The sequence below is a fragment of the Triturus cristatus genome, chromosome 9 (genome assembly GCF_964204655.1).
Source record: "Triturus cristatus chromosome 9, aTriCri1.1, whole genome shotgun sequence".
Classification (NCBI taxonomy): Eukaryota; Metazoa; Chordata; class Amphibia; order Caudata; family Salamandridae; genus Triturus; species Triturus cristatus.
In genome coordinates this window covers 479821680-479837874 of record NC_140592.1, presented here as the reverse complement: position 1 = coordinate 479837874, position 16195 = coordinate 479821680, and the positions used below count along the sequence as shown (strand labels likewise).

The following is a 16195-nucleotide window of genomic DNA, read 5'->3' as shown; positions in this document are numbered from 1 at the left end:
CCTACAGGGACACATGTGCCAGTGTCACTATGGTGACACCAGGCTTTGTGGACCCTGGACAGTACATACCAGGTGAGAACTACCTGGTGACCAATGCCAGCAATGCCACTACTTCACATAGTGTGGCAGTTGTTAACTTCTCATGGGGAGGGGTAACTGGCCTCAAAAGGGTTGTGGTTAGTGCAGACCTCCCAGTAGAATGTTTGTTGGGCAATGACCTAGAGAGTTCTCTATGGTCAGAAGTGGAGTACAGGACTCATGCAGAGATGTTAGGTATATCATCACATGTCCTTGCTGTGACCAGGTCACAGGCCAAAAAGTGCCTCACTGAACCACAGGTCTTGGATCCTGGAACAATGGACCAAGCACCTACCAAGAAGAAGAACAGGAGGGTCAAGGCTGTGCCTTCCCCCCTGCCTCAGAGTGATGATCAGCCTTCCCAGGAAGCTGATCTAGAGGACCCTGAAGGAACTGTCCCTGAAGAGCTTGAACCTGACCAGGTTGAGTTTCTGGGGACAGGGGGACCTTCAAGGGCTGACTTGAGGCAGGCTCAGTTATCCTGTCCCTCTCTTGAACCCCTCAGACAGCTGGCTGCTGCTGAGGCTGCTGGGAATGCTCAAGGTACCCATAAAGTGTATTGGGATGAAGGGCTCCTTTATTCAGAGGCTAGAGACCCCAAGCCTGGTGCAACCAGGAGGTTGGTTATACCTCTGCAATTTAGGGGCTTCCTTCTTACCTTGGCCCATGATATTCCTTTAGCAGGACACCTAGGCCAGAACAAGACCTGGGACAGACTTGTCCCTCACTTTCACTGGCCTCATATGAATGAAGATACAAAGGAGTTTTGTCGCTCCTGTGTTACCTGCCAAGCCAGTGGCAAATCAGGTGGCACAACAAAGGCCCCCCTGATACCACTACCTGTGGTGGGGGTTCCCTTTGAAAGAGTGGGAATAGACATAGTGGGTCCCATGGATCCTCCCACTGCATCTGGGCACAGATTTATACTGGTGGTAGTGGATCATGCCACCAGGTATCCAGAGGTAATTCCCCTTAGGACCACTACAGCTCCTGTTGTGGCCAGGGCCCTGCTGGGAGTATTCTCCAGAGTGGGGTTTCCTAAGGAGGTAGTATCTGACAGAGGTACCAACTTTATGTCAGGATACTTAACAGCTATGTGGAAGGAATGTGGTGTCCACTACAAGTTCACCACCCCTTATCACCCACAATGCAATGGGCTTGTTGAGAGATTCAACAAGACCCTAAAGGGTATGATCAAAGGATTACCTGAAAAGCTCAGGCGAAGATGGGACATCCTTCTACCCTGCCTTCTGTTTGCTTACAGAGAGGTCCCACAAAAAGGAGTTGGCTACAGCCCCTTTGAATTGTTGTTTGGGCACCCTGTGAGAGGCCCACTGTGTTTGGTGAAGGAAGGCTGGGAGTTACCTCTCAAAAAGCCTAAGCTAGACATAGTGGACTATGTACTTGGTCTCCGCTCCAGGATGGCTGAGTATATGGAGAAGGCATCCAAAAACCTTGAGGCAAGCCAGGCCTTACAGAAAGCTTGGCATGACCAAAAGGCTGTCTTGGTTGAGTTTCAGCCAGGACAGAAGGTATGGGTGTTGGAGCCAGTGGCCCCAGCAGCACTCCAAGACAAATGGTCTGGACCCCATACAATCCTGGAAAAGAAGGGAGAGGTCACCTACTTGGTCGACCTAGGAACTCCCAGGAGTCCCCACAGGGTACTCCATGTTAACAGGCTTAAAGCATATGTTGACAGGGCAGACATGGGCTTGCTCATGGCTACAGATGAGGGACAGGAGGAAGAGAGTGACCCTCTCCCAGACCTGTTGTCTCAGAACCCTGAAGATGGCTCAGTTGAAGGAGTGACCCTTGGAGGCAACCTCACTGCCCATCAGCAGACTGAATGTAGACAGGTTCTACAATCATTTTCACATATGTTTTCCTTGATACCTAGTCAAACTGACTGGTGTACCCATGTGGTGGACACTGGTGACAGTCCGCCTGTAAAGAACAAACTTTACAGACAACCTGACCACGTCAGGGACTGTATAAAGGCTGAGGTACATAAAATGCTGGAATTAGGTGTCATTGAACCCTCAGAGAGCCCCTGGGCTAGCCCAGTGGTTCTGGTCCCCAAACCTCACACCAAAGATGGCAAGAGAGAGATGAGGTTCTGTGTGGATTACAGAGGACTCAATGCTGTCACCAGGACAGATGCACACCCTATTCCAAGGGCAGATGAGCTCATAGACAAACTAGCTTCTGCAAAGTTTTTGAGCACATTTGACTTAACAGCTGGCTATTGGCAAATCAGATTAGCTGAGGAGTCTAAGGCCAAAACAGCATTCTCAACCCCAGGTGGGCACTACCAGTTTGTGGTGATGCCCTTTGGTCTGAAGAATGCACCTGCCACCTTCCAAAGGCTGGTGAACCAAGTCCTTACTGGGTTGGATGACTTTTGCGCAGCATATCTTGATGACATTGCTGTCTTTAGCTCCACCTGGGAGGATCACCTGATCCACCTGAAGAAGGCTCTTGAGGCTCTGCAAAGGGCAGGCCTCACTATCAAGGCTACAAAGTGCCAGATAGGGCAGAGTAAGGTTGTATATTTGGGCCACCTTGTAGGTGGAGGCCAAGTTCAACCACTGGAGAGTAAGATACAATCCATCAAGGACTGGTCCCCTCCAACCACCCAGACTCAAGTTCGAGCTTTCTTGGGCTTGACTGGGTACTACAGGAAGTTTGTTAAGAACTATGGGTCCATTGTGACTCCTCTTAATGATCTGACATCCAAGAAGATGCCCAAAAAGGTTCAGTGGACAGTAAGCTGTCAAAAGGCATTTGATGACCTGAAGGAGGCCATGTGCTCTGCACCTATCCTGAAAAGTCCTGACTACTCCAAAGAGTTTATTGTCCAAACAGATGCTTCTGAGTTGGGTGTGGGAGCTGTGCTGTCACAACTTAATGTAGATGGTCAAGACCAACCCATTGCTTTTATTAGCAGAAGGTTGACCCCCAGAGAGAAGAATTGGTCAGCTATTGAGAGGGAGGCCTTTGCTGTGGTGTGGGCCCTGAAGAAGCTGAGGCCATACTTGTTTGGCACTCACTTCAAGATTCAGACCGACCATAAGCCCCTCTTGTGGCTAAATCAGATGAAGGGTGAAAACCCCAAACTGCTTAGGTGGTCCATTTCCCTACAGGGGATGGACTTTACAGTGGAGCACCGGCCAGGTACTGACCATGGGAATGCAGATGGTCTCTCCAGGTACTTCCACTTAGGACATGAAGACGAGACTGGTCAAGGCTAGTTTAATGTCGCAGCGTTTGGGGGGGGGGTTGTGTAGGAGAGTAGGGTCTGCTATCCTATGGTCACCCCAAATTTTTGCTTTTTGCTTCACTGGTTTTTGACATATTGAGGCTGTGGGCCTGCCAATCAGACCCCCAGCCTGCTGTTCTCTCTACTAAATTAAAACTATGCACCCTAGGTGCATAACCAATTGGAAGTGGATCACCCTGTCAGCCCCTGTACCAGTGTACACTAGGTACCCAGGGCATTGGTGTACCCAAGGCCTGCCAAGGGCTGCAGCATGTATTATGCCACCCCAGGCTTGGCCTAACAATTTGACACAACTGGCTGATCACTCAGCTGGGGTAAGTTGGTGTAATCACCTCTTACTTAGGTGTAGTATACCTATACCTAACCTTAAATGGGACACCTGGTAACCTATAAGTCACTCCTATGGCAGGCCTTAACAATCCTGAAGGCAGAGTGCTTGGTTCCATGTGAGATGGTGCTCTGGCATGAGCTGAGCCTGTCTGCAGTGGTCGGAACAACTTCCTTCTACTGTTTCCAGATATCGTCATACCATATACTCTTAAGTGCATTATGAACCTCGCGGTTAAATGCTATCTTTGGTTTGGCTTTATCAAAACATGTCGAGTAAGGTGTCATACGAATTGGAATACTAACCCCTCGCCAATTCTGGCGACGGGGTTAGCATTCCACCCTTCTAGAGGGACACGACATGTACAGTACCTGAAACCCGGGTAAAATCAGACATAGCCTCAGCTCCACAAAATGGATGCTGCCACCACAGACACAAGTCTGCCCTCCTGCTGCTGGGAGTCCTTCCAGCTTGGGAGGTGTGGACAAAGGGTTTCCTGCCAGGGGAGGTGCGTGCACCACCCCAGACAGGATTTTGTGTATTGGTCAGGTAGGGCTTGAAAGAAACCAGACATGCCTGTGGCTCACAAGGAGCCTCGGTGCATATGCCAGTTCAAACCGGTCCTGGGGCACACCAGTCCCGGGCCTGGGGCGAGCTGGACAAAGGATTGGGGGTGTAACCACCCCCCTTCCTGGTCCCACCCATAGGGAGGGACCTAGCAGGTAGTCCGGCCCCTAGAATCCGCTTAAAGGTAGGAGCTGTGTCCTAAGACTTCAGACATCCTGGAATCAACTTAAAACTAAGAAGAAGACGGGAACTTCGACGCTCTGCTGCACAGAGGACTGAAGCCAATCTTCCCTGTGGTCAGGGAGTGACCACCTTGCTAACGCAAGCACCATCCAGCGAATCAACGTCTGCTTTGCCGCCGCCTCCCGCCGGAGCCCGAGCCCAGAGACTGACAAGACCTGGACCTCCAGACCTCTCACCGCCCGATCCACAGTCCCTGCAAAGAGGAGACCCGTGGAGGCACCGAGACACGTGGAGCCAGCCATCTTGAAACGACTACGACAAGCTGACCAGTGCAACAACCGAGGCTCCCTCCAAGTTGTGCTTTGGGTCCTGAGAAGCCCAACCCTCGAGCAGCATCTGCACCAAAGGTGAGCCCTCCAGCATCTCCACGATCTGCGTGGGGCCCTTCTGCATTTTGCCACTCGACGCGCCTAACCGGTTGCTGGCCGCTGGCTAGTGGCCATCTTGGCGACGAAATCTACGACAAACGCCGCTGGTCTGGTTGCTCCAGACTGGCCCTTGCTCCCCTCCAAAGGAGCAGTACCTCTGACCTCGCTGGTCAGAACCATCAGCTTATCTCCTTGCCTACAACAATTGCTTTTGCCAAGGCTTGTTTGCTTCGATCAAGTCGCCGACACCGCCGACAGCGAGAGCCTGCGTGGGACAGCTCGTGACTCGACTCCTGGACGTCGTCGACCTTCAGGGACCACGTGGCTGCAGAGTCAAGCTACACCTTCCTTCCTGTTTGCACCCGACATCGCCTGGTACCCACCTGGTGCCACGCTGGTCACTGGCTAGTGACTGTGAACACTGTCCCCTCTGCTTACAGGTCTTCAACATCTCCGATCCACTCTTGGATCCACTGCATCTCTTCCCGACCGACCGTCTGCAGCACTTTTGTCTACAGGCCCCACGGAACCGATAGAAGAAACCCGACGCACTTCGAGGCCTATGCACCCGCTTCCTGTGGGTGAGGTAAAGCTGGCACTCCTGTGCCCAAGTGTAGTATTACATCTCTAGTGCCTGTGTTCCAAATCTTAAGTTCCTAGGTCATCCGGAAGATTCCTTTTGCAGTAACTTTGTACTTTTTACGCACCCATTGAAACCTATGGGAGCACGCGTGTGACTATTTGCTCTGCACACGCCACCCGTGGACCTCCTGGTCACTAACTGACGTTAGCTCCTTGTAGGCCCAGCGATTCTAGAGGCCCTAGGCCTTTTCCCTTTTCTGTTCGTGGTACTTATACCACTATTTTAGTATATGGTTTGAGTGGCCACCAGGGCCTATCCATATAAAGTGCAACTTCTGTGTATTCTGTGATAATCTTGTTTGACGATTTGTGCTCCTGTGCTCATAAAGAGACTAGGGGTTACTTTGAGAAATAAATACATATATATTTTGAATATATATCTGTGTGGTGTCCTTTCATTGGTATAAAAGGGGGTTACTATTGGTAAAACAGCTTGCTTAACACGCATCACGAGTTTAGCCTCAAAGACTGCTTAGCCTACGCTACCACTAGGGCAGCTAGTCCAAAAAGGTTGACTTACAACCACACCATAAGGGTTGCTTGGCATGGTACAAGGTGGTCACTAGAACTAGTGAACAGCATATACCAGGCCAACTTCTCACAGCGGCACATTCCTGTGGCATAACAACAATTAACACAACGACCGATGCGTTTCAGCAAACTCCTTCAACTGGGTCTCATGGTCTTCGCGATGAGCAGCATATGTATATATGTGTGTGTGTTTGGTTTATATGTGTGTGTGTATATATATATTTGCATGTGTCTGTATATGAGTGTGTATATATATGTTTGTGTATATTTGTATGTGTCTATATGTATGTGTGTGTGTATATATATATATATATATATATATATATATATATATATATATATATATATATATATATATATATATATACTAAACTGCAAAGTACTTTTTTGTTGTAAAGGCATGTATGGTACATGCGTGGTAAAAAGTTGCGTGGTAAAGACATGCGTTGTTAAGGCATATGCATGGTAATGGATCCGTGGTAAAAGTATTGTGTGGTAATGACTGCATAGTAAATGTTGTTTCCCACATACCCATGTTCAACTTGGACAACCAGGTCAAATAGAGATAGAACAATAAAACTTCTGCTCATTTAAGGACCTCTCCACTGACATCCTTCTACCTGAACCTAACTCTTGTCCCCTACATTTTCCCCAGAAACCATAAACTTGAAGACATTCCTTGAAAACCACATACGCATCCGTATCCCAATGAAAATACTAATGTACAGACTGAAATCTTATGCACCCTGGGACTCAAAAGACCTAACCAACGACAAGCACATCATTCACAAAGAGAAAAAGAAATGGAAAAAAAGCAGATTATCCAGGTGATGCTGAACTACTACAATTTCTCGGAGCAACACAGGCAACTCTTGAAATCAGCAAGAGCCATGTGCTACACCAGTGCTATAAATGAAGATTGCAACAGAAGCAATGAGTAACACCCATGCCTATATGATAGACAAACTAACCCTTCCGGACATATCACAGCACACCAACCAGGCCTGTAGACAAAGAAATGTGAGAAAAAAACAGGACATTTTTCTTCTCCATCCACACACTCACTATATGGAACATCTTAATGACCATCAGAATTGCCCAGTACACTTCCATTTAAAAAAAAAAAAAGACCTAAAGATTCACCTCCTCAAACAACACTATAGCACAATATCTAAGAAAGTCCCATACACGTACAGACTACTGTAGACTCCCTCTCATCAACTCTAAATGGGCCTGTATCATAATTTTGACTGCTAGCCTTGGTCAGTTGCCACAAGTAAGGTATGCAGTACATGGAAACCCATATATATATACATACACATCTGTAGTACTATATGTAACCTTTTTACTCCAGCAGCTCGCATCCCCTGCCAATCAAAACAAGCACTGCATCCAAGCAAAGTTGCTCTCCTACCCTGGCTGCAAAATGTATAGAATAATTGGCATTGAAATTAGCATTCCACTTCAGACAAGGCAAAAGTTAGGCTAAAGTGTGTCCGAGATACTTCTAGGTACAGTACCAAAATGATGAGCTCATCAGCTACTACAGTAGTATTTTAATCGAAGACAAGAGAAACTAGAAAAGAGAAATTTGGATCCTTCAGAACAAAAGGTATCAAACCACTAATAAAATGTTGTCTTTTAGATTTAGGATGTGAACCAGTCTAGAAGAACATCAGCGCGTACAAGATCATCAAAATGTAGATGCGTCAAGCTTGAGAATTGGCAGATGTGAAAGTGAATTTAAATGGATAAAACAGATGAGGCTGTTGAAACCAGTAAATCATGTTCACTCAGTGGTCAAAAGGGCCCATTTTATCCCTACTCCATTTTCTCCAGTGAGTCTCTGGAATGGCATTTGTTACAGGAGTCTTATCTCGTTACTCTGTTCAGTGACGCTGAACCTCGCTCAGATGGCAGTAGTACATGAGCAGTTCGAGGTTCGAGAGTATGAAAAAGGGTCTGATAATTTAGTTTTTTTCCCTTTTTAATTGGAATTTGAGTAGTTTGAATGTGTTGTTTAGTGGGTGCATTATTAATGTCTAGAGCACATATTGGTCTCCAGAGGGTCCTAGATAGTTTTACTGATTTTATGAAGGACCTAGGTCTCTCTATTAATATATCAAAGACTTTTACTATGAGTTGTGGTCGTGGGAGTCAGAGGTCAAGAGGCATGTTTGTGGACGGGCAGAAGTTAGCCCTGACAAAGAGTTTTTCATACCTCAGCATTTTATTTAATCAAGGCGATTCATGGGCTCAAGCCATATCTGCAAAAAAACTGGTGTTTATTAAGACAACAGCTGCCCTCGCTTCTTTTTCCAAGAAGCTAGGTAGGAAACCGCCAGGAGAGCTCATTCAAATTTATAAAGCCAAATGTACTACTACTGCAATGTGTGGGCGGTAGTTTGGGGTTTTACTAATACCCACCCGATACAAGTTGTGGAAAACTCCTTTTTAAGATATATTTTATCGGTTCCAGCCAGTACTCCTTCTTATGCCTGCCATGATGAGCTGGGCCTTGATTTCATCTCTGACCTTATAAAACTGGAACCCATCCTCCTGTGGCACAGGATTTGGTCAAAAGAGCAGACGAAGTTGAACAGGGAGATTCTACAGGATTGCCTCAAATTGGAAGGGGTTTTAAAGATCCCTTGGGTTAGGTATGTGCGTGATTTTATTAAAGATCTAGGGCACCCAGAATATTTATCTGACCCTAGGTCTATGCAGGCAACTACCAGAAAGGATCTAAGAAAGGAGGGTCTCCAGTTATTGTGTACAATAAGAATGTCAAGAGAGATTTTAAAGCCCAGTGTTAAACAACATCAGTTAATTTTAAACACTTTACACATGAAATCATATTTAACATTTGTATCCGGTGGTTTTGACATGCGGTTATTAACCAGATTTAGGCTGGGAAATGTCCACAGACTCGTGACCTTCCCTAAAATGAATGACTGGTCACGGAAACTGCAATCATGTCCGTGCGATAATTATTATGACCAGTCCACGATTCATCTAGTTTTATTTTGTAAATTTTATTCAGCGTTAAGGAAAGCATGGATTCTTGCACTTTTAAAACATCAGGGGCTGAGGCAATGCCGCCCGGCATTAATTAAACTTCAGTTCTTGGAGAATGGACATATAGCATGGTGCTTAGCAATGTTCTTGAAGAAGGCACTCTTTCAAAGGAAAAGAATTATAATTGATGAATGGTAACTGAATGGGCATTTGCTGCTTCTTAGATGGTTTTATCATGGTCGCATTAATTTTATCCTGAATTTTAAATATCGATATTTGATTGTGGGTTTTCAATTGTGTGTAATTTTATGAAAATATTGTGTTTTCTTTTTTTATGTGCTTTTATGATTGTTAAAAAATGCAGTCGAATAAAGCTTTCCTTGACCTTGTTTAGTGGGTTTAAAGTGCTTCTCTTTAAACACTTTGCTTTTTCTGCATATATTTTGGAAACTTTCTGCATTGAGACTTACCCCATTGTGCTTGCGTGTCCTCCTCCAGGCCTGTGAGCTGCACGTGGCGGGCTACACCTTCCTGGTGATAAACAACGCCTTTCTGGTGCACAAGGGCTTTAAGGTCTCTGGCGACTTCCACGCTAAGAAGGACGCCGAGAACCAGCACAACAAAGTCCTCTTCCGGCAGTTCAAGCAGGAGCTGAAGACGAAGTACCCCTCGTCAGGGCTGCGCTGCTGACGTCACCGACACCAGAAGATTGTACGGGGGCGGCAGCCAAACGCCTTTCACCTTCCGCTAGTGACTGGACTCCAGGCGCAGATTTTGGTTAATGTCTTGATCTGCGAGGCCCCTTTGGTGTGCCCAAAAGACAGGTTTTAAAATGACTTTTCTTGTTACTTGTTTTTCAGTTTTGTGTGGGGCACGCGGCTCTCGGCTGAGCAGAAAGGAGCGAGACAGCAATGGAGAAGCCTGCGCGAGCTTGCCCACTGGACTTGTGTTCTAGGATTTCCACGGCCTTCATCCTCCGGGTGACCTGAGTTTTGTTTTAGCACTGGGTCATTTCTAGAAGGCAGTCGGCGCACTAGCTGCTAGCCACAGTGTTTATTTGGCTCCTATTTTGTTCATGCCTTGTTTTCCTTCAGGACAGGGACTGGAATTCACGTTGAACAGATGGTGTGAGTATGATATGGTTTGACAAGCTTTTTTGTTAATTTATTTTTGCTTTCTGAGCCTGTTTACATCCTGTTTCTCTCGACTGACGCTTCCCTCATTCACAAGGAAACCACCCTTGGTGCAGCTCAGAAACTGAATTCGGATCCGGTGTACACGCTGCAGTGTCTTCAGTCCTGTGTATTTGTCACAGAGTTGTCAATTTGTAGAGAAGTGACGTTATATCAGATTCCTGATTTGGGTACTTTCCTTATCTGAAGGATGTGAGGATAGTAGCGCATGGGTACTTCAATCAAGGTAGTTCCTTTTTAATGTTCCCTAGACCAACAAAATGGGTCATTGTCGCAGAATGAACATGATGCTGAACAAGAGATTAGTTTGCCTGAGGCAGGTACTTGGTCTGCCAGAAGCGGATTTGTTAGCAGTTAACACAGTTTAAAAAAACAGAAGTCTTGCACACAGTTCTAAAAGCTCTCACCATCCAAATAAAAAGTATCATATCAAATATACATTTGCAGAAACTAATTCAGTCTTAGAATACCTTGTAGTTTAGTTAATTTCCACATTTCACACCTGTGGCATGGATAGACTTTCACTCCAGCCATAAATCGTGTCTGACTGTAAATCCAAACATTTTGGGTTATATTTTTTCAGTTACGTGAGACAGGTGACCAATCGCTCTCTTGGGGCAGGGTATTCCATTACGCTGCAAACTGGGTTTAGTAGACTGTTGGGTGCTTTTAACCACCATGTGTCCTCTGCCTAATTTCCTATGTCACTGTGGATTTTATATTAGCTACTTTTGCGAGACCTTCTATCTGGCACCCAATGCTACTTTTATCATATGGCCAGGGTAGGACTGATTCCAAGGAGGTTGCGACATCGGGTAGAAGATTTGCAGCCTAGGTGCGTCCGAATATTGAAATAATATTTCTTTTAAATTGGGAGTGATGACCTCTTTCCTGTTGAGATTCCATTTCCTCCTTCAATGTCTTCATCCCCAACTCCCATTCTGCTGGCACAGTTGTCTGGTTACATCTGTATGTGGAAATCAGAGTGGAACTCTCCAGTGGGTGCACAGACTGAAAGTGGGCTAAACGCTCTGAGTCCCACCAGAAAAATGTAAGATGCTTTCCTTTCATTTGCCCTTCTGTTCACTTTTACTGATAGCAATATGTATAAGTCTTGCCCTTTTTGTTTCTTAAAATATGAATTGTTCCAACTTTCTTCTCATTAAAAAAAAAATAGATCCAGTCGAGTGCTTACAAATAAAAGATTTGGATATTTCATAGATTATCCCTCCAAAATCTCCCTGTATAGAATCCTCAAATGTTGGCGAGGGTGATGTGCCTTATAATTGATGTGATTACTCATCCTGTAAGCCTGGATTTAAATTCATTTTGTATGCCTTGAATTGAATACGTTTTTCTTTCACCTTATTTGCTGATGGAGTTTTCTTACCCTACTGTGCCCCTTAATAAAACGTGCATTAGATGTAGGGCTTGTCTGCTGTGGAAGTGAGTGGTCTTGAGACAAAATCTTGGTGTAATGAAACAAAATAATTTAAGCTCCCAACCACATAATGTTTCTCTATCGTAGAACAAGCATAACTTGCAGCTGTAAGGTAAAACAAAGACTGTTAACTGGGAGAAATCTTGCAGTGTAATGTGACATGTACAGGACTGCACTGATTTTAGTTTGATGCCGCCTTGGTGGTGTTACAGAGGTGAGAGTGCAGAAGGGTCCCATCTATGAGTAGCACATAAGCAGTGCCATACAGACAAGAAAGGGGTGGCAGAGATGGAGAAGTAGTAGCTCTGTAATCGAGCTGAGTACAGTGCCTTGAGTAGGTACTCACAAAAAGGAACTTGACTGTCAAAATGAATCTAACATAATCCAAAGATGACACCACAATTAGAGCAGGGGAAAAAATCTAAGTAGACATGGAGAACTAGGCTGTCTTTGGATAAAGATGCCTACCACTGATGGACAATTAAGGACAATTGAAAGGCAAATTTGGACAAGGTTGTAAGCATGGTGACAAGGAGAAACTGAGCAGGAATGTAGAAGTAACTAAACAATTATTGGTAATTTAAAATCTAAGTACTTCTGGGATTCTCAAGCAGGAGAAAACTGGGCAACTGGTAGTAAATCAAATGGAAACCAACGCAGGAGAAAATTGGGCAACTGGTAGTAAATCAAATGGAAATCAACGCGGTTCACCGACAATTAACTACATCACCATTTTCGGAATTGGAAAGTAGCTAAATTAGCTGTTACACAAATGACTTCGATTGGGGAGTGCTATAAATCAAATTTCAGCTTACAAGTTTCGATCGAGATCTGTATGTCATGATCATGTATTTTTCTGGCAGATCCACTTAGGAGGCAACATAGAAAACAGGAGCAGCATCTTATTAAGCAAGAACACGATTTTATATTAATCAGTACAAGAAGAACACCCATAAGTAAAGTTTGTAATATGGTGTTTCACTGGCACCCCTTGTGTGGTCAAAGATTTCAAGTATATGTAATGTAGGAAATTGATAGTGAGGGGAATATGCCAGACTTTATTTACATGAACTACCTCATTTTTACTTCGAATTCATACAAGGAGCTCTTGAAAAATAATTGAAAACAAAACATGGTTACAATTACTTTACAGAACAGACAACGCACCAAACAATGTGCACTGCTAAAAAGCAAATACAGTACGAGGTGAAAAAAAATAAGATTAAAGCTACCTCTGTCAGTATCGTTCTTAAAGAAAAACACAAAAGTGCTAATTAACCATAGACAGTCAATCAGAAGTGTTATCACAGAAAAATGTTAAAAACCTTTGTAAATTCACACGAAATCAGCAGATAAACATTGGAAAATATTATGGGAAAAGACCAGACTTCACAAGGGGCGGCTCAATAATGATGTTTAAGAGCCAAAGTATTTCGCACAAAATATCATGTGAAAAAAGCTAAATGAGCAGTTCTGAATAGCCGCAAAATCAACCATGAAAACTAAGCATTAAAGCACCCTTACTGCAGAAAATGTGCATGGTAGCGTAAAGAAAAGTGGTAGGTAGCATGAAACAAGGAAAGTGACTCACAGTAAGAAGGAATGCTAAAAGCAATTTGTAGAAAACTGAAGCCGTTTGGCAGACTACGATCCAACATAGTGCCATGGAATATCAGCTAGATATCAAAAGAGTTCAGACAAACCTATTCTCAGTCACCAGACTCAAAAACAAAGTTGAATATGCAGCTAAGGATCCCATTCAGAGCAGATCAGTATAGGCTAAGATGTGTGTTTAAAAGCACCTGATAAACACTATTACCCAGGGATGAAGTAGTTGCTGGGTCTGAGAAATACCTCACCCTCCTATTCCACTTTCTGGATGGTAAAATGAAGCACAACATGCAGATTCTTTGTTTATCGCACCAAAATCAATGTTTTGCCTTTCCCCCAGATAAATCTCACCAGGTTCAACCTGCTGAAATCTCATGGAAAAAAAGTGGATTTGAGATAATCTCACACTTTGAAGTTCCGATCCCCATACAGGCTCCTGTTTGCACAGGGATCTGAATTGAGCCCCAAATTTTACATCGGGATTGATAGATTAGCCATCTTGCATCGTCAATGAAAGGTCGGTTTTGGAGTAATGCTGACCCTTGCTGCAAATTTCTGGATTGCGTTGGGCTTCTTTGTAGTTCATAGGAACTTAGAAATTTGCAAGCCGACCTGAGTTCACTCTGGGTCAACCAGTCAACCAAAGCAACAATTTTACTCCAGATGTGATTCCACGCGTGTTCAACATACCTGATAAATGTTAAGTTTGAACAAGTTTCAAGATTTATCCTGAATGCTTGGTGCTACCATCAGATGGGTGCCCACTGAAATTTTGAAATTCCCCACACACGAATCCAATATCATTCCCACTACAATTGTTGCCCAAATGTGGGAATGCTAGTATTGTATCACAATAAGTATTAAAAAACGAAGTTAAAAGAATCCATTCCTTTTTTCCAACACCCCTCCCTCGCCCCGGATCTTTGTTCACTGTTATTTCCGATATGCCGAAGGAAAAGTCATGAGTGAGTCATGCTGATATTCAGTTCACCAAATTTAGCTTAAGGTAGTGTAAAAAAAAAAATCAAAAGAAGATCTTTAAAAGTGGGGTGGTCTAGAAAATGACTAACAAGTGCCTGCAGTCAAATGTTTTCTAGAGACTGCTGGGTAAGGAGATTTCTGAAGTTTGTGTGAAACTTAAAACATTTGTGGTACTGTAAAGTAAGCAAAATTGGCACAAAACACTGCCTCTACCTTAATTAATTTGCTGGTATAAATTATTATAGACAACAAATGCATTAAAAATTGATTCAAAACTTGTCTTCAGTTTCAGGTTTAGTGTGTGTTTACACTACAGGGCTTCTGGACACACCTATTCCACCAGTAAACAGTTATGAAACATATTTAATATAGATAGTATAACTGGCTCACTAGGAGATGCTTTACGCTTCAAGGCTGCAAACTTAAAAAAATATGCAAATTGTTTGAGTTTATTTTACACTGTGAGTGCCATCATGGAAATAAGCATTGCTGCTTTAAGAACACTGATGTACATTTTTTCATGATAAGGTATCGTTTTTGAGCCTATTTTAATTATATTTAAGTGTGTAGCCTTCCTTGTTCTTTCTAAAAGACAAGAACCCTTCCCTCAGTCAATCAGGTGAGGATTATAACAACTCTTGGGCAAACTTTCACATCTTGAATGCAAGTGTTGAGCTGTCAACCGGCGAAAGTTGACTTTTGAAGGGTGCCAGGAATTGTGTAGCACTCCACAGAGAATGGTTTTAGTATTGTCTGATCCATTTAACTTCACAATTAAATTATTATTTTTGTTTCTAATTTGTAAGTCATGCAGCCGAAGGTCAATTATGTGGCTAGAGGATCAAAGGCATAATTGTATAGGGAAAAACTGAATGTGTGGAATCATGTAAATTTAGTTGCCTTTGTGCTATTGACCGTGTACACCAGTGGCCGCAGCAGGAAGAAAACAAAACAAAACTATGTGAAAAATAATTTTACATCCGCAATCTGTAAGAATATCTGAGAGGGCTTGCAAAGTTTTGAGCTCATGTGTGTAGTAGTCAGCTAACTGGAAAAATATGGTGAGAAAATTATTTTGGTGCTGTGATCTATGCTGAATGCCCCATTTCTAGCTCCCATTATGATACTGTCCTGCTCTTGATGTTCTTTGTTTGACTTAAAACAAATGTAGAACTATTTTGTTAGTCCAGAATTTAAGGATTGTATTAGTAAATGTGGACTACCACCCAAAGGGGTTGTAGTCCTGCTGAAATAGCATCTGTTTTGTACTGCGATTCTGGTAATTTGTTCAAGATCTTATTTTACAAACACGATCATTGAAATACATTGTTTCACAAGACCAGACAGAAAATCTATTTGTCAGCTCTGAAAATGGTCGGTCCTTTTTCTGTTAGTAAAAAAAAGTGATGCTCAAACATAGTATTGACAAATCTTACTTTCTAATGGAGAGGGTAAGCAGCAGTACTAAGAAATTAGTAGTGTTTGGATCTGTACTGTTAGGGGTGAGTGGGCCCTAATCCTTAGACATAGCTTGACATGGGCTAGAACAGGTACCAGATGCTCAAACTAGGAGTTCTTGGACATTAGGACTGTGCCCTAAATAAAGTGTTTTGAAACAAATGATGTGTTGTGCTACTTTTTGTAACCATCCATTTTCACCACTGGGATTCATAATGTAGTAGAAACACTTTTTTCCCTTTTGGGGCTATTTCATGTACACCCTTTTCACGCCAGCTTCGCTTTATTCTCTTGTTTCTGGTCTACAAGAACTGGTATCCATCTTGTTGTCAGCCTGTGCTTCACCCGGAAAGAGGGAGGTATTTTTGTACATTTGCACTCTCTTGCGTTTTGTAAAGTGAGGTTCTCAGGGATTTACGATGTAGACAGAGGATAAAGAAGTTTCATCAGCTTTCA

At 43.7% G+C, this 16195-nt stretch overlaps 1 protein-coding gene across 1 annotated transcript in view; it reads left to right on the top strand.

Annotated features, from left to right (window-relative positions):
• The window catches only part of B4GAT1 (beta-1,4-glucuronyltransferase 1), a 31276-nt gene extending 15374 nt beyond the window's left edge, over nt 1-15902 (top strand). Inside the window, exon 2 of the mRNA XM_085625431.1 lies at nt 9554-15902. Within this exon, the coding sequence (XP_085481557.1) occupies nt 9554-9745 (192 nt within the window). The 3' untranslated portion in view covers nt 9746-15902. The remainder of the gene's footprint in view (nt 1-9553) is intronic.
• Nucleotides 15903-16195: the final 293 nt, after the last annotated feature.